The sequence below is a fragment of the Chaetodon auriga genome, chromosome 5 (genome assembly GCF_051107435.1).
Source record: "Chaetodon auriga isolate fChaAug3 chromosome 5, fChaAug3.hap1, whole genome shotgun sequence".
Classification (NCBI taxonomy): Eukaryota; Metazoa; Chordata; class Actinopteri; order Chaetodontiformes; family Chaetodontidae; genus Chaetodon; species Chaetodon auriga.
In genome coordinates this window covers 26,256,557-26,278,035 of record NC_135078.1, presented here as the reverse complement: position 1 = coordinate 26,278,035, position 21,479 = coordinate 26,256,557, and the positions used below count along the sequence as shown (strand labels likewise).

At 43.2% G+C, this 21,479-nt stretch overlaps 2 protein-coding genes across 5 annotated transcripts; one reads left to right on the top strand and one right to left on the bottom strand.

The window, feature by feature from the left end:
• The first annotated feature begins 89 nt into the window (after positions 1-89).
• Positions 90-3,479, top strand: dimt1l (DIM1 dimethyladenosine transferase 1-like (S. cerevisiae)). Its single transcript, XM_076730735.1, has 12 exons — positions 90-265; positions 979-1,052; positions 1,239-1,325; positions 1,523-1,584; positions 1,694-1,787; positions 1,881-1,930; positions 2,025-2,148; positions 2,246-2,338; positions 2,423-2,487; positions 2,585-2,648; positions 2,754-2,860; positions 2,948-3,479. Exons 1-12 carry the CDS (start codon positions 208-210, stop codon positions 2,988-2,990), a joined length of 921 nt encoding a protein of 306 aa, XP_076586850.1. The 5' UTR covers positions 90-207; the 3' UTR covers positions 2,991-3,479.
• Positions 3,480-5,797: 2,318 nt separating this feature from the next.
• Positions 5,798-21,092, bottom strand: kif2a (kinesin family member 2a). Of its 4 annotated transcripts, XM_076730525.1 has the most exons (22): positions 20,884-21,089; positions 15,132-15,226; positions 14,606-14,728; positions 13,846-13,900; positions 13,099-13,215; positions 12,890-12,934; positions 11,496-11,596; positions 11,248-11,343; positions 11,096-11,150; positions 10,815-10,977; positions 10,574-10,664; positions 10,363-10,426; positions 10,152-10,243; positions 9,895-10,037; positions 9,479-9,683; positions 9,229-9,339; positions 9,070-9,137; positions 8,659-8,784; positions 7,636-7,783; positions 7,291-7,392; positions 6,855-6,990; positions 5,798-6,771 (listed from the first exon to the last, which is right to left on the bottom strand). In XM_076730525.1, the coding sequence occupies exons 1-22, from the start codon at positions 20,942-20,944 to the stop codon at positions 6,686-6,688; spliced, it is 2,283 nt and encodes a 760-aa protein (XP_076586640.1). In that variant the 5' UTR covers positions 20,945-21,089; the 3' UTR covers positions 5,798-6,685. The 4 variants fall into 4 exon arrangements, with proteins under 4 accessions (XP_076586640.1, XP_076586641.1, XP_076586642.1 ...); XM_076730526.1 differs by lacking the exon at positions 12,890-12,934 and having other exon boundaries at positions 20,884-21,092; XM_076730527.1 differs by lacking the exon at positions 8,659-8,784.
• Between the last annotated feature and the right edge of the window lie 387 nt (positions 21,093-21,479).

The following is a 21,479-nucleotide window of genomic DNA, read 5'->3' as shown; positions in this document are numbered from 1 at the left end:
TTATTTGTAAACGCAATGTAGGTGACGTCCCGTGCCACTGGAGGGCGACAGAGGGCGCGAGGAAAGGTTTTAAATCTCGGGTACATCCTGTCAGTGACGAAGAAGAAGAGGGGGTTACACGTGTGTAGTCAGCCCAGACAGATATTTTGGGTTATTTTTTTCAGGTATAGTTTTCTGGATCTTAAAGCGAAATAAAACAAAGTAAAAATGCCGAAGGTCAAAGCGGAGAAGAAGAGCAGACAGCACCAGGAGGTCAAAAACCAGGGTATGTTCCTCCAAGGAAGCGGTTAGCATTAGCATGTTAGCAAACACTGTCAGCTGCTGGAAGAAAATGGGTTTCAGAGTCATATCACCACTACGCGCACTGAAAAGTTCTAAACCTTTGTCATACCAGGGTCGATCCATCCATCCATCCATCCATCCATCAGTGAGAATAGTTGTCACGTCTGTTGCTTGTGTTGACAGTAGATAGTCGTTTGTGAGAGTTGTGTGAGACTAACGCCAAACTCAATTCAGAAAACCGTTATTTAAAGTTACTCGACTTACTCGCAAGTGCGTATTTATACACGGCATTGTTTAAGATACTGATGAATTTTCGAGTATCTTGTGGCTATTTCGACATACAAACTGTCCACCAAATAACTAGCTAATGTCGAAACTATCGCTAGTTAAGTACCAAATTGAGTGAGTGTGGCCATGGCTCAGTTTCGTACATTTATTGTATTTTGAATCGAAGATATGTATTAGCTGGATAATGCTATAAAAATATGTTTCTAAAAATATGATTACTACAATTATTTCGCTCACTGAACGATGTTGTAATGAGACAACAATCAACTACAATTTTTTAAAAAAAGGGATTTATGACTCTGTGGACAAAACCTTGTAATGAAATTCGGTGGGTGTATAGTCTTAAGCCTATTGCTCTGCTCATTACCATCACACAAGCAACAAGTGTCCCAATCCTTCCTGCTGCAGGGATCATGTTCAACACCGGCATCGGCCAGCACATCCTGAAGAACCCATTGGTTGTCAATGGGATCATTGAGAAGGTACGCTGTTCTGGCACACTCTGGTATTGAGACGTTAATGCGTGGTTGATTTTCTGACACACACACAAACACACACACACACACACACACACACACACACACACACACACAAACATCCTGTAAACTGTAAACACACACTCATGACGTTCAGATTTTCTAAGCCCTGGTTGTGGCTGTGCTTTCCAGGCTGCCTTGAGGCCGACAGATGTGGTTCTGGAGGTGGGACCCGGTACTGGTAACATGACGGTGAAGCTGCTGGAGAAAGCCAAGAAGGTGAGTGTTTCTGAAACTACAAACACATGCCACAATCAGGTGGCGATATCATAGTTGACGATGATAAGATTGTGAAGATTCAACAAGTGTTGTCTTGGTCTGAAGTCACAGTCTTTGTGTTTTCTGAAGCGTCCACAGCAGTGATCGAATAATTGATCGTCATTGTTGAGTCCTAACAGAAGTTTGTCTTCTTGCAGGTGGTGGCCTGTGAGTTGGACTGCAGATTAGTGGCTGAACTTCAGAAAAGAGTTCAGTGCACGTGAGTGGAGTCAGCAGCACTGTGCCACCATGAACACTTTCACAGTAAATGTATTTGAGTAGAAGTGAATGTGTGATGTGTAATGGCAGGTCACTGTGTTTTCCCACAGACCCATGCAGACCAAGCTTCAGATATTAGTCGGAGATGTACTAAAAACAGATCTGCCGTTCTTCGACGTCTGTGTGGCTAATTTACCTTACCAGGTAAAGACCTGAGTGTCTCCTCCACGCTCTGCACAGTTGATTCAGTGTCATTCAATGCACTGATCTCAAACTTGGCTTCTCTTAATTGTGCAGATTTCATCACCGTTTGTCTTCAAGCTCCTGCTGCATCGACCTTTCTTCAGGTAAGAAACAGCCGGAGGTCCACTGACAGTTTGGCTGTGTTCTTCGTACGTCGCCGTTGAGCATTTAGCACCTCTTTGTCCAACGTTTGTCCAGGTGTGCTGTGTTGATGTTCCAGAGAGAGTTCGCCATGCGACTGGTCGCTACACCCGGAGACAAGCTGTACTGCAGACTGTCCATCAACACACAGCTGCTGGCTCGGGTGGACCACCTCATGAAGGTCAGTGTTTCGCTGTAACAGCATCTTTGGAAGTTTAGTTTCATCAAGGTTTGTGTTGCAACAGCTGTCTCAGCATTGACGTTTCCCCCTTGATCAGGTGGGGAAGAATAACTTCCGTCCTCCCCCAAAAGTGGAGTCGAGTGTTGTCAGGATAGAGCCGAAAAATCCTCCTCCTCCGGTTAACTTCCAGGTGAGGGCTGACGCTATGAAAAGTTAATGCTGGTCCAAAGAGAGAGAAGTGTAGATAATGAACGTTGTGTTTTCCTTTGAACAGGAGTGGGACGGCCTGGTCAGAATAGCCTTTGTGCGGAAAAACAAAACCCTCAGTGCAGCTTTCAAGTGAGTCCCTGCCTGCTGCACACAGTCACCTCATTTCAGCTCTGTAGTACTTCACTCTGAGAGTGTGTGGGAAAATGTTTTTTCAAATAATTTTCAGGTCCACTGCGGTAGAACAGCTTCTGGAAAAGAACTACAGGATTCACTGCTCTGTACACAACGTGGTGAGTCATAATCAGTTTTTAAGTCATGCCGGACTCTCAGTCAGTGAACACGAGTGTTTTAAGACTGTGGATCTGAATCTAAAGTCTCGTCCTCCGCCATGACAGGAAGTCCCAGCAGACTTCAGCATCAGCAAGAAGATCGAGAGTGTTTTGCAGGAGGCTGATTTCTGTGAGAAGAGAGCCCGCTCCATGGACATTGATGACTTCATGGTGTAAGCTGAACATCGACCACCTGTTTGTTTCTTCCACCATTTTTTTTCTGAATAATGTGAAGTAATGAGTGTTTCCTTCATCCACAGGCTGCTTCATGCATTCAACTCTGCAGGGATCCACTTTTCTTAAACAGCCGAGGACGCTGAAGAGAACAGTCCTGTGACTCTCATGTCCTGCCTTTAAGATGAGAGCGGAGAAGTCAGTGGTCACACGAGTGGAAAGAAATACTGTCTGACTGCTCTGCCCTCCTGTGGAGCTTTGCTGCTTGGAAGAACTGAAATGTACAAAGAATATCAGAGGATACATTTAAAGAGCTCACATTGAGTTTGCTATTTTAGCCTTATGAGTATAGATCAAGTGTCCCTGAGCGTGCACGGACAGCTTCGACGAATGGAAGCTGTGTACACACTGTCACTGTGTGTGTGTGTGTGTGTGTGAGAGTGTGAGAGAGAGAGAGAGAGAGTTTGCCATTCATAGAAAATAGTCTGTAATGAATGATTTTTCATTCTAAACTAAACTACATCAAACTTACCTCCTTATGGAAAAGGTAAATATTTAACACGTCTAGAGTTTTGAGAGTGTGCAGTCTCTTAAAATAAATTCAGATTGTCCACAAGATTTGTGTCAAATTTGTCTGTTCCTGTGCTGACAGCAAAGACTCCCCCTGATCCTGCAGTCTAGGGCTGCAGCGGTTGATTTCTTCCAAAGTAGTGTTTTAAAATTGCTTGTTTTGAGCAACCAAGACTTCAAAACCCAAAGATATGATTGACATACTGTTTGGGCAAAATATTTATTGAGGCAGCAATACAATGTGCTGTAATATGATATTTATGCTTTAAAAAGTCGTTAGTGTGCTGTCGATACTTGCTTTAAGTCTTAACATTATTGTCATGTCACAGTAAAAAACATTTTGTAAGTTGATATTGAATGTCGTCATCAAAAGTGTTTCCTTTGCATTCGTGTCTGCTTCGGGTTAGTTGTGATGGTGGTTGTGCTAATGTGAAAGTTTATTTTGAAAGTTTGTAGCGGAAACAGTGACGGTTGTCATCTGAGCGTCTTGAGTTTTTACTGCCCTCCTGTGGTCATGAGTTGCAGTTACACCTCTGAGTTTTATTTTAGCAGGCGGCCCCGGAAAGGAAGGTAAGATAGAATTGTCTGTTCTGACAGTTTAACCACAGTGATAGCGAAATCTGACAACTATGTGGATCATATTGGAATATGCGAAACTTCGTGATGAAACGGTGAGCCAAAAAGGACTGTTAACTTGCCTATGCCGTCGGACAGATCGTTAAACACGTGCTGTAATCACCGCGTTACGCTGATCGTAGGACCGGAGCGAAAAACGTACCTTGCCGTAGCCTCCTTCGATCATAAATTTACACTGCCCTCTGGCGGCTATAATATGTAACTACATACGTTTGTATATTTTATTTTCAAAATCTTTAACGGAAATTAGAGTAATATGCTATTGATTCTGCCTTTACTCCCGAAACAATCGATGGCTCACCGCTGCCCTCCAGTGGTCACGGAGTACAACTGCAACCCCGCGCAATGTCTCACCAGTCACCGCCCGGTGGCCACAGAATAAAACTACAACCCCGCGTAAAGGTAGGTTTATCTTAAATATTTTTACCAGAAGTATAACTACATTATTTAGCTTGCCTTGATGCAACACATTAACAGCTGTCAATGGTGTCTTTATAATTACCAGTGTTCATATTCCTTCTCACTGACTACAACTAGATCTCCACCAACAAGAAAATACGAGATTATACGGTTACAGTTATAATTGCCGACTGCAACCACTAGAGGGCAGGTCAGAAACAACTGACCATAGCACAATGGTAGAATAGGACAGTACCTGAGGTGAAAACATTAAAAAAAAAAAAACGATAGACTGTTAAACTGATAAATGTTGTACCCCGTGACCGCTGTAATTTTGTGAAAATTCTTGTTTAAAATATTCCCAAGTGTTCATTACATTACGTCGTATCGTTTCTATATCGTTAAGATGATGAGTGACAACCAGTCGGCCTCCTATCTGCATTATGGCCAACGCAGAGTGCAGTTGCTCACTTGTACCGCTAGAGGGCAATACGTATGCCTAGTCATGACGACCGTTGGCGCGGCTGTGTGTCAAGTTAGACGCAGCTAAATAAAAGTGCTTCCGGTAAAGTCCTTTAAAAATAAAACTGTAGAAACTACAGATATGACGTTTCTGGTTTCATTTGGGGAGGAAGAAAACAGCACATATTTGCAGCTTCATCCCGCTCGGTTTTTATTGAAGTTTTTCAGTTTCCACTCGCGGTAGTGAGGGTAAACAGAGCGTTAGATTCTGTGTCTGTTGACATTACGACGCTGCACTTAATGTAATTTATTACATTACTGTAAAATGAATGAAGCCACACTTCTCTGTGTACATTTCGTTACAGTTTGCCTTTTAAGCAGCTGCTGCACCAACGTTTAAGGTAAGAAATAACTGGTTATGTCCTTTTCCACTTACAGTACGTGCAGCGTCACCTTTAGGCTCAAACCTGCATGACGTCACACTGGTCTGTGGAGGATGAACTGGGGGATTTATGCATCTGTCACCATGGATGCTGATACACATCGCTTCCCCAGTTGCTCTTACCGTGGTGCTTTTCTGTAAAACTCCAAAATACTGAGGATGTTACAGGATACATGATGTATTTTTTTAATTGATGCAGGGATTTAATTAGGGATTTTATTATGTTTTCCTTTTTTTGTTTGCCTGAAACATGAGAAGTAGCACGATGAGTTGATGTCGTCCTTCGACTTAACAACATGATTATGATGTTAAGGTCAGCTCCAGCGTGGACTCCTGTCAAACGCTTTTATAAGGCAGTCTGCTTTGACTCAGAGGTCGTTGAAAAGTTGAAGTTAGTTCACTTATTTGGATTTTTCAAAAGAAGCCATTCAAATGAAACACATGAATCTTTATTAATTCATCCAGCATTACATCCGGTGCAAACACTGAGCAACATAACCAATGGTAGGTCAGTGGTCTTCACTATACATTTATTAATAGCAGTTTTTCTAGTTTCATTTTTATAAGAAAGTGTTAAACAGGGGTGGAAAACATGTTTTGCTTTAAGTAAGAGTTTTAAGTCAGTTGCCACATAGAATGACATGGCACAAACTGAAGCAAACTACATGTAAAAATCTGTCAAGGAAACAAGGAAAGAAACACAAAGGAAGAAGCGCGATGTGGTTAAAGGCTTCTTCCAAACTGGTAAATGCTCAGAGGAGGAAGGAAAAGAGAGAAGAGACCGCTTGTTACGAGGTATGACTTTACAATGCCAACTGAGGACCGAAAAGCATGAAGAACAGAGGACGGTGGCGTACATACACTATTACAGAGTGACCATGCAGACATGTCAGCCAGAGCAACCAGAAATCAAATACTGGTTTTGTGGTAAACCTTAAACAGTTCAATGAGGATCTCTTCTGAAACCAGGTCAAAATAGTCTGTTCAAAGAAAGTACAAACAAGTATAAAAGAAAATAATTTAAGAAGAACCGAGAGGGGAGACTAAACATTGTCCATGAAAAAAAAAAATCTACTAAAACGGGAAGGAAACAAAACTATTTTCCTCCCTAAGTTTTCTACCGAGACCAAAGTGAGTGAACAGCCAGTTTTGTTAGGAGAGGGATCATAACAGATGCATTTCCTTGAGCCTGTTGGTACATCAGACAGTCCTTTTTTTCATGTTTTCACAGCTGCTAGTGACAGCCCGAGTTGTGCCAAACATCTAGTGGTTACGATTCTGTAGGTGCCACTTAAACCTCTTCAGCTTCCAGTCTCTAAAGAGCACGTGGCCTCTTGGGGTTGATCTGCTTACTGGCTTGCTCCTCCTCCTGGAGTGCAGAGCGGAATGACTTCACTTTATCTGAGGAAGAGGAAAAGACATGGTCATGAAAAAGCGAGCGTGTGTGTTTTCAGCAGCCGCGTGTCTCTGCGCCTCAGCCATACCTCGGAGCTCGGTCAGGATTTCTATCTTCTGGTCTAGGATCTGTTCCAGTTGAGTGGCGTACGACTCCACGTCATAATCCACCTCCTCTGTCATCTCCAGCAGCACCTTTTCATCTTCCAGCCACCGGATGGACTCCTGCTCAGAGGAGACACATGCAAGTGCATATTTAGTTTGTCACAGACGAAGCAGTGCCAGCAGCACTCCGATTTTTGAATTTCCGACCGCCCTTGAATGAATCACGTGCTAAGAACACTAAATAACCAAATCTAACCTTAAAATGGTGATATGTCATCAAGATCACTTTATTCTACAACTGTGAATGTCCCTGTATTTGCATCCTGTCATCAGTGTGTACAGAAATTACAAAAGTTCTTCATGTATGTGGGGACGAGCTGCTGCATTCAGAGTCGTTCGTGTTTCCTTCAGTGTTCTGACCTGGAAAACAGCTCGGTGGTCCTCCAGGACCTGCTCCTCCATCTCCACTAACTGAGACACTGCCTCGTGGAAGGTAAAGAGCTGAGGAGACACCTCCTCCTCCTGGAAACATATTCACAGAGTCAACGAGACACAGAGAAACACAAACAGGGCGGACGTGTCTTCAGCAGCAACAAAAACTGGACAGGTGACCGACACCTTTTCTGACATCACAGCTTTACTGTTCACCAAGAAATAATGTCAGTTCTCCAAGAGTTTAAAGCACATTTCTGACTTTCTTGCTCTCTTCTTGTAACAGTTTCTTAATTTTCTAACACACAAATGCTGCGTGCGTTCACTGCTTACATTCTGCTCACAGAGCAGCTTCAGGTCGTCTCTCTGTGGCGAGATGCTCAGCCAATCCTCGTCCAGAAGATCCAGCTGGTTGACGGCGTGGATGTTGGGCCGACCCCCCTCCATCACTTGGTTGGGGTCCACTGTCAGCTCCTTCACCCTGCAGAGCAAACACACTGGGCTGGTCAGGGCCGATTCTTTCGCAGCGGTTCTGAACATGGTGGCTGTTTGACTCGGGGAATGATGTTAACTGTGGGGTCAGAAGCGTTCACAAATAGCACAGGGTGGTACCATCATGGCAGCAGTGACATCATGCACAGGGAAAGACGAGTGCGTCGGCTCTGTAAATGAGTGAACCCTCGTTTAATCCTTATTATTCTCACAATGGGCGTGCTGACTCAATCCAATACAGGCCAAACATGGGAATTTCTAACACTAAGCTCTGGAATCTGGAAGGTCAGAGCTCGAGTTTAATGAGACAGATCTGATGAGGCTTTACCTGCAGATTAATTAGGACTATGTGAGAGGGATTATGTGCTAAGAGTTCACTCAAACAAAAGCTCATCCTGGATGCTTTCACTGAACAACTTCAGGGACGCTTTAGTGTTATTATCGGGACCAAACAGCAGCTGACACCTTTTAAAGTCACGTTTTGAACCACCATGAGTTCAGTCTGACAAATCACAGCCAGCTTTCACTGCTGTCCCTGACGTCCGGGGCGTACCATCGATGGTGTCACGCAGGAAAAATAAAGGACAAACCCAAAATATGGACAGGTGGATGGACTGTTCCTCAGGACTCAGTGAAAAGAAAAGGTTATGTCCACAGCTTAGCAAAAGAAAAGAGTCAAAGCAGGGGAGGAGGATGAAAAGTGCCACATCATGCAGATGAAAAAACGATGAAGTGAATGGAGGCCACTAAAATGAGCTCATGGATGGTTATCATAATGTCATAAATACCTGCAGGGAGCGCATGCACCGTGTGTGTTTTGTGTGTGAGTGTGTGTGCAGTGCTGTGCTTTGGGGAGTGCTTGACCTGCTGGGGGAGGTAGCAGCAAAGTCATCGTACTCAAAGGTATTGGTGGGCGAATGGTCAGGGCGACTCCCCTGACCGCCCTGGGAGAAGGGGATGTCCGACGGACTAATCCCAAACTCCTTCACTCTGCACAGCGGCAGCAGCCACACCAGCGCACAGAGGAGCGGAGGGCGGGAGAGAAGAGGGAAACAAAGCAGGAGAAAGAGAGGAGAGAGGGAAGACAAGAGAGTCAGACGGAACTACTGAGAGAATTTACAACATCGCTACAGCCAATTTCTGTCTACACAGAAGCCACTGGGGATCATCGCGGAGTTAAAGGAGGCATAATTTCATGTCTTTGCATAACTTCGGTTTGTTCCTGTAGCATCACAGCATTGTCCAAATCTCTGTAGGAGGTCAGCGTATTCCCACCTGTTGGCGTAGCGTAGCGTGTTCAGGGTATTCTCGCAGGAGGTCATACCAGGAGAGATAGTTGCAATCTGTGCAGAGAAGGAGATCATTCAAATAAATTCCATCTGGAAGGCACATGAAGGCACAGACACAGCATATTAATGAAGGTAATGGACTGACCATGCAAGTGCGGGAATTTTCCCCAATGAAGGAGTCTCTCAGGACCTGTGTGAGCTTACTGGCTCTGAAAGGAGTGTGGGGCTTGTTACGGCCAAGAGCCCTGATGCACTCCTGAAACGAGAAGCAGAGACGTAACGTGGTGAATAAGAAACTGGCCTTTTGGAATCACTGTGCATTCTGTAGGAAACACAGGAACATGAAGTGAGGCTGCAGCAGGAAAATCGAGCTACTGCCACCGCTGCTCACGAACCTTTAGGGCCAGCAGGCTTTTGTTGATCTCAGCTCCCTCCAGACGAGTCTGGCGGTCGGCACTCGATGTATCGGCCCCCCTCTCGTTCCCCGCCAGGTCAATGAGGGAGAACTTGCCGTGCATCTTCCCCTTCCTCCGAAGAATGATCTGGAACACAGCGTGGCTACGAGACGAGTGGGCGTTGGCCGACGTCTGCCCTGATGTTCTGGGGTTGAGACGAAGGAGACGCAGAGACGAACGAAGGACAAACGAGGTTGAAGAGAGCAAGAAACGAACAAATGTGGCCATGAACCACAGAGATGTCACAGTCTGTTATGAGACTTGCATGATAAGAGATCAAAAGTACGTGTTTCAAAGAGTTATGAAAAGACTGAACAACTGTGATGATTCAAAGTCTCAAAGTTCGGTGGTTTTACCTGCAGCTGTTTCCCACTTCTATGAGTTTCAGGACGTCCTCTGTGCACTTGACCTCCTTCTCCTGAAGCCCCACAACCTGCACTTGCTGTTTCCCGTCCTCCAGCACCCTCAGCTTAGCTTTACGGTTCAGCAGGTCAAACACCTAACACCACACACACACACACACACACACACACACACACACACAGAGTCAGCTTAATGTTTTATTTAGGGGGGAAAAAGAAGAAAAACACACAGACGATGACACGTCACTCACCTTTCCACTGTAGATTTCAAAGAAGGTTGCGTACACTTGTAGGTCTAACTTCTTGTAATTGGGTTTCTTCAACATGAGAAATACATCCCGAGCTGCAAGAAAAGAGATAGAAATGTAAAAACTTCACCAGAGCAAGACAAACCTTTTAGAAAATAATACCCAGACTCATTTCATTGAACGTTCACTCACTGAACACAGCTCTCTGACTTACCAGCTAATGCATAAATTCCTTTAGAGCAGTCTTGGTTCTTTCCAGAGAAATCTCCACCCATAGTCTGAAATACAGCACACAATGCAGCATCGGTGAAGATATTCTTTTATGCAAGGGTAATAAAGAGAGCAAGCTCTCAATGGGAGCAGGCAGGTTTAATCTCTATGTGATGTGGTTTGGCCTTTTGAAGAACTCATTGCATGTAACTCACATGTGTTTTTCCACTGCCTGTCTGCCCATAGGCGAAGCAGGTGGCCATGCCCCTCTCAAAAATGGTCTCCACTAGAGGTCGGGCAGTGAACCTGCAGGACGAGACAGAGCACACATTCATTTACTACTCTGCAAAAGCAAGATAACATCTAACCTTTATGTCCACAGACATGCCAGTCCCTGATTCAGCTCTGGAAAACAATGCATTGTCCTCACAGTATCGACGACTGGCTGTTACAAACCTGTAAACCATCTCGTTGGTGGTGCTGTCATCAAAGGCGTAGTCAAAGCGGAAGGTCTGGTTCTCCAGGTAGCGGGTGAGGTCCACTTTTTGTTTCGGTTCATGAACCATCACCACGTCTTTACTAGGGATGGTGATCACATCCAAATCCTTCATGGACAACTCTGGAACACAGCAGAGGCCAGACTGTCAATCCCATTAACGCTTGAGGAAAACACTGGAAACAGAAAACAACATATGACTGATCATAAGAGCCATGTTGTTACCAACAGAAGACCTTACCTTTCTTGTTGAGGGGACGTTTCCTTACACAAACACATATTCTGTGCTCTTCAATCTGGACCGTGCAACAGAGAAGGACAGTTTCTTATACTGTTGGCGAGGGTCAACATCTAACCACCAGGAAAGAAGGAGAAGCTACAGTCTCTACTCACCAGATCTGCTGTGGTCAGGGGCCGGTAGTCTAGACTGGCTCGGAAATCTCGGATCATGTACATGATCTCATAGTTCGGGATGGTGGTATCCACCTCCTGAAGTGAGATACCAGCTTATTAACCAAAAGGAAAATTATTCTCATGGCTTTCAATTTATCATTTCAATGTCAAGAATGCAAGCGGTTCTCAGGACTCAGTTAATGTATTTTGCTCATTAAGAAGGAGAAAGGTGAATGATATCGATGTACCTGAGCTCTCTTCTCCCTGAGCTCCTGTTGCTGAAGCCGACGCCTCTCTCTCTTCTCCTGCAGTTTCTCCACCTCCTTCACGCAGTTTGACTTCCTCCTCGCTGCCATAAAGACAAGACAAACACTGATTCTTCTACCTTTGACAGGATATAGCAATACCCTCTATAGAAAGGTCTCTTCCTTCTTCCAAATTCCTATACTTCCTCAGTCTTTTCCCTTGGCTTGAGCACTGTCTTTCTCTCAGTGAATCTTTCCTTTCTCTTGGTCTTCCTTCAAACAGAAGCAAGACCTTGGGCTATTTCCAACAAAGCTGAACAGTAATAGTGCTCAAGCACAGACCCGGAAGCAGCGGCTGGCACACAGTGCCTCCAGTATAACACTAGCTGCTTTCTCTACATAACCAACAAAAGGCCTTTACACTGTGTTCAAATCCTGCTCTCCTCATTTATCCCTTCAGTCTGCATCCTAAAACACAACCAGACCGGGAAACTGCTGCAAAAAACTGCAAAAATAGCAATAAATTCAACTTTGAGGTGGTTTCAAATCAAGTGTGATTAGAAAATTGCTTCAATCAACCAGAGGGTTATTCCAAATCTCCCAGCACAGCACACCCACAGATTAGTGGTGTTTCAGGTCAATCACAACATATTAGTAGTTATAGAAAGAGAGCACAAGTTAGCAAACGTGTGAGTAAAAGCCAGTTCTGCCTCAGAGTTCATAAAAACCAGTGGTATCTGATTAGCCCTGGCTCGCTGCTACAGCCCCAGCTTCCCACTGCAAAGCCTGGCCCAAGTCCTGTAATACAGTCCCGTTCTCCTGCTGGCTCCAGTCCACGAGAAGCCAGACTATCAGAGCAGGGGGATTAATAATCTGCTCTAATCTGGGAGGAGAAGATGAGCTGGGTCAACACCAGGACAAGGCAGTATAAGAGGGATACAGAATCACCAAAAACTGTGGGTCTCAGTGTTGAGGGGTGAGGAGGGGGAGACAAAGCATTTCCCTCCTTCTCCTCTCAGCCCTTCAAATGACAGTGAGCATTTGAAGGGAACAGAGGTTAAAGACAAAGCTTACTGTTGCTCTCTGAGCCTTGAAGGGTAATGCACAGTGCCACAGGCTTTTCCCTGTGTGTGACTCAGCAGAAATCAGGCAGGGAAAAGACAGCGCAGTCCAACAGCATGTTTTTTTCTCCCTGTCTAATACCCAGAAAGCCTGTCTACTGGATGGATTGCATTTGAGCTACTTCACCACCACACCACAGCTCTGAATAGTATCTGGCAGACTTTTTGGGCGAACAACGTTCTCATGAGACTAGAGGACTTTCAGTTTCTACTGGGAACTCTATTAGAATCACCATAAGGCATTGAGGGCAGGGGGAACATGCAGGTGATACATACAAAGCTGTCCAAACTCCTTTCTGGATATCGGTTGGTGTGAGGATTCTGTGATAAACACGTGGTCAACAAAAACATGACACGCATTAAAAATTCATCATATGTCTGTTTTCTGCAGATGGCCTAAATCAACTGATCAACAGCACTGGAAATGAAAGAAAGGCCACAGCTCAGGGTGATGTAAAAACAAATCCTCGTTTAGATCGTGTTACCGTTCTGCAGTTGCTGCTGTGTCTGAGCCTGAGTGGGCTGTGCAGGTTGCTGGGATGGAGGCGGCGGTGCAGGCTCGGGTTGCTGGGACTGTGGGGGTCTGGCCCGGGTTGGAATCACTGTAAACACAGAACCATAAAGATTAAGGAAGCGACAGTTTGACCCCACTTAAAATCTGTTGCACCATGGGTGATTTTTACCAGAAATTAGTAACTCGAGATCTAGAGCTCTAAGTTGTTGTCCTTTTTTTCTGGCAGGTGTTTCTGTTATTTGTAGGTCACAGGCTAAATAACAGAAACACCTCTCTGTAACACAATACAGTTCAACAGCACCACAAACATCATCTTCCAAAATTACCATGAAGCTGAATTAAGACCTCTGAACGAGTTTCCACAAAAACTGATCACTGCAACCTTCATGAATGGAGGATTTATTGCAGGACTGTTTGATCTGATGGCATTAATTTTAGCTCGGTGTGCCTGATAAACTAGAAACTGAGTGCATGTGTGTATGTATGCGCACACATCTTAGGTCAAATAATCATACAACACTGGGACACAACAGGTTTACAGTGTGTGAGATATGTTTATGAAATACTTAAAGAAAATCAGAATAATCAGATAATATTGGTCACTGATGTGTTTTGCATGTATAGATCTTTGCTTTTCTTTATGATTTCTAAATTCATGTTCAAGGTTTGACACATTTGACATGTTTTGAGTTAGTAATTTAACAATAATTCAACGAACCTCTGTTATCCCTGGACGGAGTGTCATTCTTTGTGGGTGCTATCGTCCGACGATTCTGCAAGAAAAAAACAAAAGCTACAGTGAAATGTTCTAGGATTAAGTCATTAGGGTTAAGTAATTTCTAATTTCACTTAATATTTTTCATAGCTGCTCAGGCCCCGAATAAGGAAACACATACTCCCCCCACCCCCACTTTTCTGCTCTTCCCCCTGCCACCTCTGTTATGTGGAGATACAGAAATAGACAAATCCTGAGAATCAGATTAGTGCTGAGTACAGCCCTCCTTTATTAACGCCAATGTTCGTGATGACACTCACACATCTTTAAGTATTTAAAAAAAGAAATGAGAATAGACCCACATCACAGAGGGGCGTAACTCCATGCATACGCTGTGTGAGGATGATTATTGTACATTCTTTATATGTTCAAAACCGAAATGAAAATTGCAGTAATTATCAAAATAATCCCAGTGTTCACGTGACAATATGGCCTTAATCTACTGTGCACCACACACAGTGTACTTAACAGGACCAATTAGTTGGTTACCCAGGATGATCTCGGTTCTATATTAAGGTGCAGCAAACTGCACCCACACTACCTGAGCAAGTCTGAGCCTTTAGATTCACTCTGGCTATGATGTGAACGAAGGATGTAAAAAGGAGGAAGAGAATCAAAAGAAAAAGATGGATTTTTGTTTACAAAATCTCAATCACACTGATTTGTTGCAGTTGTTTCCAGATAGGGGGATACCAGTACTCACCTTAGCAATTTTGTTGACCTTCACACATGTGGGTGTAGGTGGGGGTGGAGTTTCTGGACTAGGGGCAATTTCCTCATCTGGAGCCACATCTGGGTTAAGTGCAAATATACTCTCCAAGTCAATCTGTCCAGAAACAGATGAGCATTAGCAGCAGCTGATTACATGCATACCTGGACTACCAGGACTTGAGTCAATCAGACATCGGTCAGACTTGAACCACAATCAGAAAACTGTAATGGTAACCTGACAAAATGAAATAAAATAGACTTGGATCTTCACTTTGATGTTAACACCAATGAGCTGAGACTTCACTTGGAAGGCAAAGCCCAGATATATACATATATATTTATGTAGGTCTTAATAGCTCATGCCCGTCAGTGTACAGAGGGTGGTATCTGGTGGGACTGTAACGCACACAGGCTGGATGGCCTGAATGTCTCTGGATAATAGCATAATAATTGCTGTGGAAAATAAGAGCATATGCTGGTGCCGCTGAAGCTTTGAGAGGTAATAAATGGTGGTTTACCTCTTTCCCTTTTGTGTCTCCATTTTCTATCCACTCCACTGTGACACTCTCGTTGTCCTCATTCAGTGAGGTCACCATTGCCTGGTGTATACGTCCTGTGAAAGTATCAGAGACAGGGGAAACACAAACACATGAAATGAAAAGAAAGGCTATCATGAGAAAGTGGAGGCAGTGCTGCCTACAAAGGGCCCACTGCTACAACGGCCAAAACTCTTTTAGGACCTTTACAAGTTTGGCAGCAAAGATGGTGGCGATACTTTAACTGTAGTAGAGTGAGTGAGTGATAATGGCTCTGAAAAAGCAATAATTAAGGACAATCAAACACATCTCAATACAAATGCACACAGACGGACACACGTTAACATAAAATGGATTTCACCAATACCTTGGCTTGTGCATCAACAAGGAAATCAAGTTAGCAGGGTAAATTACAAAAGGCCTAATGACCACAGCCTGATCAGATCTAAGCCCCGCACTGGATCAGAACTGTTTTATTTGGAAATGCAGCGAGGCTGGAAAACCTCAAAAGAGTTACACAAATGTTTTTGAGAATGTGACGAATGATATTAAAGGTTTTGTCAAGACACCCTGATGTGCTGTGTTCATGTGTCCATCAGCTTTCAGCACAATAACTTCAGACTGATTCAACTAAATGTCCACAGTCCAAAATAATGATTCTGTCCAAGCTGTAATTCTAAGCTAAAAAAAAGCTGAAAGAGATGAAAGCAGCTCGGCCCAGAGCACAGTGTTGAATGAAGGCTTAGTAAACTCACTCCTGTACATGCTTACATTAATACTAACCAACAGAACATCAACACCTCAAAACATGAGGACATAATTGGGTCCTTTAAGTTTCAAATGACAGCAAGGCAACACACAGAGGCTAATCTTAGCAAGAACTGACTACGAGGTTTGATAATGACCCATTGGAAGGAATCACTGATGACAGAGACGAGCACAGCTGCTGCTCGCCTGCATGCTTCTCTCCGCCTCTCTGTCTGTGGTGTAATAATGCCAGCTGTAAAGAGCCTTCTCAGCCCTCCCATCTTTGTCTTTGTAGATCTGACTGTATGCTGCGAAACACCGAGCACAGTCCAGGCAAACACCATGTTCCTGTATCCATTATTCAGAAACTCAAAGGAGCAAAGATGCTTTCAGTGTTCTCGACTGCTGAACATCCAACTGATTTACCTTACAACGGCTTTCTATCAGTAAAATGGAAAAAAGCAAACTGAGTGTCTTCAAACCTGGACAGTCGGGAGGAACACTTTGTGCATGCTGAAGATAAGGAACCTCTGGCTTTAAGAGGGCGGATAGATCCCATATATTAAAAAAGAATAAATTCTCCATAATTAGTAAATCAACTGCAGCCATAATACGCCAATAGTCAATTTAAAAACTGAAGTCCACTAACACTACATGTAAATTCAGCAATAACTTGATCATTCTGCATTCATAAAAACCACTGTGATAGACAACACTGCCATAAACATTTTATGAACAATAATGTCAACCTTTAAAGCCAACCCTTCCCTCTACCCCTCCATCACTGATGCCTGTCATGAATCTCTGTTATTGGTTGGGCTGAAATCCAGAACTCGCATTGACAAATGTTTGACAAAACCAGCATCATTGAAAAGTAAAGTAAAATAAATATTTGTGTACTATGTTCCATTATGTACTATTACAAAATGGATTAAACACGTTTTTTTCAGACAGATATGTGAGAACTTAATAACAAAATTCTACTCAATTCACAATAAAACACTGTGGGGCTCCTGCAGCCTATCTATTTAAACAGGCATAATTAGTTTTAAAGGCTATGAAAAACATTGTAATCAACAGTACTCTCAACAAAGACAAGTGAAATGTTGAAGGTGTTGGGCCCCCGAGGACTGTCAAAAGAGCTTCAATGGGACTTGCCATTCATTCTCCAAGTCTCTGTGACTCTACTGATGGGATAAACACCTTTTTTCCAAAAAATATTTCCAAATTTGGTGCTGTGGCTGAGAAAACTTAACTGAACTTTATTTATATAGTCCAATTTCTATATTCTTCATATAGCACTAACACCAGTCAACAAACGTCTATAGGTGATCATCAGATGAAGGTGTGGTGACTGTGAAGCCTTGATCAGATGATTCACATCGTTCTCATTTTTATACCATTCAGTCATTCCTCGTGTCCTGTGTATGAAGACATCTTTTCTGATTTGTTGTTTATACACTCATTTATTCAGGTTTGCCTTCCATTTGTCACCTGTCTGACTGTGCATTCAGTTCCCTCTAGCATACTTCAGTCACTACTATGCCAACATCCACAAGGTCTGCAGGGAGGAAAGACAACCAGACATGAATATGAGAGCAATTAATCCACTGCTGAATTGTGACACAGTAGGTTACAGCAATAAAGGCGACTTAAGGAGTGTTGAGAGCATGCCATGCTGCAATAGTGACTGCAGCACAGGATTTATGGAAACAACAAGGGAATGCCAGGAAAAAAAATGGCATTGGCTAATGTTAGTGTGAGGCCACAGCCTTCCTGTTGTTCATACAGATAGGACTCAATTCAACATGTGCTACATAAGTAACTGCAGAGCACAGCAACAACTTCCTCTAAACCACTTGCATGATTATGATAGACTTGTCATGTGACATAACATCCAGTAAAGCTCCAAAGTATACTCTATTTGTTTCTACTTTCCAATGGGCACAGCAGACAGTACAACAGTAAACCAGTTTGACAGAAATAAATGTTACATGAAGTGATCTGTTTCTCCCCAAATCTGCTGACTTAGTAAGATGTTTGCTGTATCAACCAGCACACAGCGACGTCCTTACCGCACACTTACAGCACTTCTTCTCTACTGTTAACATAATGTCACACAAATGAACAGAATATGTTGCCAAAATACTGGGGTCACGACATGATCATTTCATAATGAAACAATAGACATCCTAAGTAAGTTCGCTGCTAGTAGACATGTACAGTTATCAATACTGCAGCCAAAGCTTTCACCTGAGAATAGAGGCCACAGTAACACCATTAACAACAATGGGCTTACAGGGGGCCCATCTGACCTGTTGTAGTCAGAGGCCTAGAGACCTAGGGACACAAAAACTGGCTCCACCAATCACCAAGACAGTAAGAACAACTCTCTCCCTCCACATCCAGAGAAGGCAGGGTGTCAAAATGTGACAGACCCACATCTTTTCTATGAATCATTTAGTCTATGCAATATATTAAATGATGACAGTTACCAGAGTCCAAGCGTCAACTGAAAAAATATAGTTAGAGCGATATACAGGTAATTTATACAAAAGAGCTTTTTAAAAAGCTGGTATTTGGTCTTTGTAATTAATAAGGGACTTAAATTATTGACCTATGATGACATTTGATTACCTTTTTGTCAAGCAACAAATAATATGATCATTAATCAATAACCATTTCAGCCAAAGTAAAAAGCCCTCAGAGGTTCATGGGCACTGTATCTGTTCTGTGACAGACAGTGTATACCTACAAGATCCAGACACACCTTTCTGATCAAGGGGACATTTAATTTCCGTCCAGAAATCAGTCAAGTGCACCAGCCTGCCTCCCTCTTCCTCACATATACACTCTACTCCAATGCCAATCTACATGAACTAAATGTTAAGTCACATAATGGCTCGTCTTATCGCAGATGATAGACCGATTTTCTGTAACCAAAGTCACTGTCCACTGTGCCCCACTTTTATACTAAAACCTGGCTGGATGGGTATGCTGACACCTCCCAGTAGTTGAAGAGGCTTAAGGGGGGGTGCTTCAAGCTCTGCTAAGCCTGAGGAACAAACAAAGCCTTAGAAGCATCAGTTTCACTACAAAACCAACAGCACCCATCGATGAAACTGTGTCAGCATGTCACAGATTGAGAAAAATTATGCAGTCCTTAATCACCAAGCTGGTATGTGGCCTATGCCTCTCTACCTCTCTACTTTAAAAGACACTCCCAATATGTCACACAAAAATTAATACCTAATAAAAACAGATGACATCAGCCATTAAACAGTGAATCTATTGATGACATACAAACCGTAGAGCTGGGGAGAAGATGATTAAATAAGCATTAACTTCAGGTCATCTACTGAAGAGCACAATATAATTCTCCATGAAATCTTGCTCTCATGAGGACTGACTGTGAAAGGGAAAAATTCAGAGGGAGCAGGAGTGTCCTGGCAGAACGGAGGGAGCTGGCTGCAACAGATGGGGTGGTGGCTAATGGCCTGAATCTGAACCAGCCCCGCGATCAACCCCCCAGAGAGAGGACAATCCCTGCTCTGGATGCAACACCAACCAGCAGGGAAAAGGACAGACGGGGCTGCTTCTCTCTCTAAGCCTGCTGAGTGCTTCGTTCACATTTCACCTCTGATCTTAGGATACCGAGTCAACTTCTTAGGGATGGAGTTGAGGACGTTATCATCAACACAGCCTTACCGCTAGCTTTGATGGTTTATTTTCAATCAAGTGCTTTGAACAAAAGAGTATTCATTGTTTAGTGCTTTATGACAAAACATCATCACTGGGTGTAGTCTCATCCTAGGGCCAGCAGGAATGACACAAACTTTTCAGTCATCTTTGGCTGCTTGGCCCTGAAGCAGTGTTCTACATGTACACCATGCCGGCAGAATAAAGCTGACATTGACATAGAGAGGAGTCATACAACAAGCCTCTCCCTTTCTCTGTCTACGTCTCTGTTAACCCTTCAAAAAACAGAGGCTGAAGTGAGTGTATTGTAATGCCAGTTTCTTCCTGATGGTACTTCACAATATGAAGTACTACTGCAATAAGCACAGAGCTGACATAGCCATTTCATACAATACTGTCCGCCTTCATGCTGACAGTGTCTTGGTGTAGCGTTATATTTGATATAAGTAAAATTATGTTTTCTTGTCAACGTTAGAAAAAGTAATCTTGTCTGAGTTTCTAAAATTATCTACACATCAATGTAGTTGCAAAAATCCTGGGATATCTCTGTCTATGGTGTTATTGTTCACACACAGCATGTCAGATTTACAACAGACTCAAAAAAATCTAACATGATTTTGGACAATTTGAGGATTTCCACAACAACCAAAGCTAGTAAAGTTAGCTCAATTGACATTTAGCTAAAATTTAATCCTTGTATTGAATACCTGGATTATATTCTGCAGAAAATACAGCCAAAGAGCAAACAACTCGTTAATCAAATGGATCGCGGTTCGGTTTCAATATAGCGTTACAGTTATAATAAAGCCGGTAACATTAGCTAACGATGGCCGTCTAGCTTAACACAAGCTAACGTTGCACTCTACCGCACTAACGTTAGCTTGGTTAGCAATTTAGCTAGCTTGGCTAATGTTCAATTTTGATTTGCTAGAAGAAATCGTTTCAGTAACGTTATACAGTGGCACTGAGGTTGGTGTTTTAGCGTCGTTAATTTCGAGTTGAAAGCATCTGATGTTATCTAACGATGAATTAACAGCTAACGGCAAATGTCTCCTAAATTCGCAGAGAAGCTAGCTAACAAAGGTAAGAGCTCATTCAAAGGCTTTGGCCATGTTGAAGCACTCCGCCCTGACAGCTAATATTAACGTTCTCGTGCAGCTAACGTGAACGTTACGCCCTGCAGCCAGGAACAACGGTTGCTGTATTCACCAGCACCGCAGCAACAAAGATCCCCAAACAACTTACACAGGGCGACGGAGAAAGAATAGACAGGGTGGATGAAACTTACCATCACTGCGTTTTATCTCCACATAAGTACCAACGACAATCTTCCCAAAACCCGACGCCATTCTACATTACTTAAACAATTAACAGAAACAAGACTATAGACTTATTGTGAGCCGGGTAAATACAGCTTCTTGTGTTTGGCAGTCTTTGGTCGGGGAGGAAGATGCAGGCAATAGAATGAGCTAGCATTACGTAGCAACCAAGAATAGTAAAGTATTTCCGGTGCGACATTTTTCAAAATAAAATTTGGCAGAATTTGCCGCGTGCTCCTGACTGCTTGCATGAATGAAAATACGAGAAAAGGCCAGTTTAGTGTAAGTTATGCGTGTTTTGTGACATGTGAATTGCTGCCTCAACATTGCAATTTCCACTAGGGGATCAATAAAGTTCTTGAGTACAATTTTTAATGCAGGAATTTTAGTTGTAAAACAGTGTGTCTACATTTGATATTGCTACCTTTACTTAAGTAAAGTATCTGAATAGGTCTTCCATCTCTGTGACACACTTAACACACTAATCTAACTAAAATAGTGTACGCTTGACACGCTTACTGTAGTGGACGGATTATGCCACTTGGTGGCATCAAGACTCTGAAAG

Coding starts and splice junctions, on each gene's coding strand:
- dimt1l (XM_076730735.1), top strand. CDS start 208: ATGCCGAAGGTCAAAGCGGAGAAGAAGAGCAGACAGCACCAGGAGGTC. Junction 266..978: donor CCAGGAGGTCAAAAACCAGG/GTATGTTCCTCC, acceptor TTCCTGCTGCAG/GGATCATGTTCAACACCGGC. Junction 2,649..2,753: donor ACTGCTCTGTACACAACGTG/GTGAGTCATAAT, acceptor CCGCCATGACAG/GAAGTCCCAGCAGACTTCAG.
- kif2a (XM_076730525.1), bottom strand. CDS start 20,944: ATGGCGTCGGGTTTTGGGAAGATTGTCGTTGGTACTTATGTGGAGATA. Junction 9,138..9,228: donor AAAATTCCCGCACTTGCATG/GTCAGTCCATTA, acceptor TTCTCTGCACAG/ATTGCAACTATCTCTCCTGG. Junction 7,784..8,658: donor GCTGCTACCTCCCCCAGCAG/GTCAAGCACTCC, acceptor TTTGCTCTGCAG/GGTGAAGGAGCTGACAGTGG.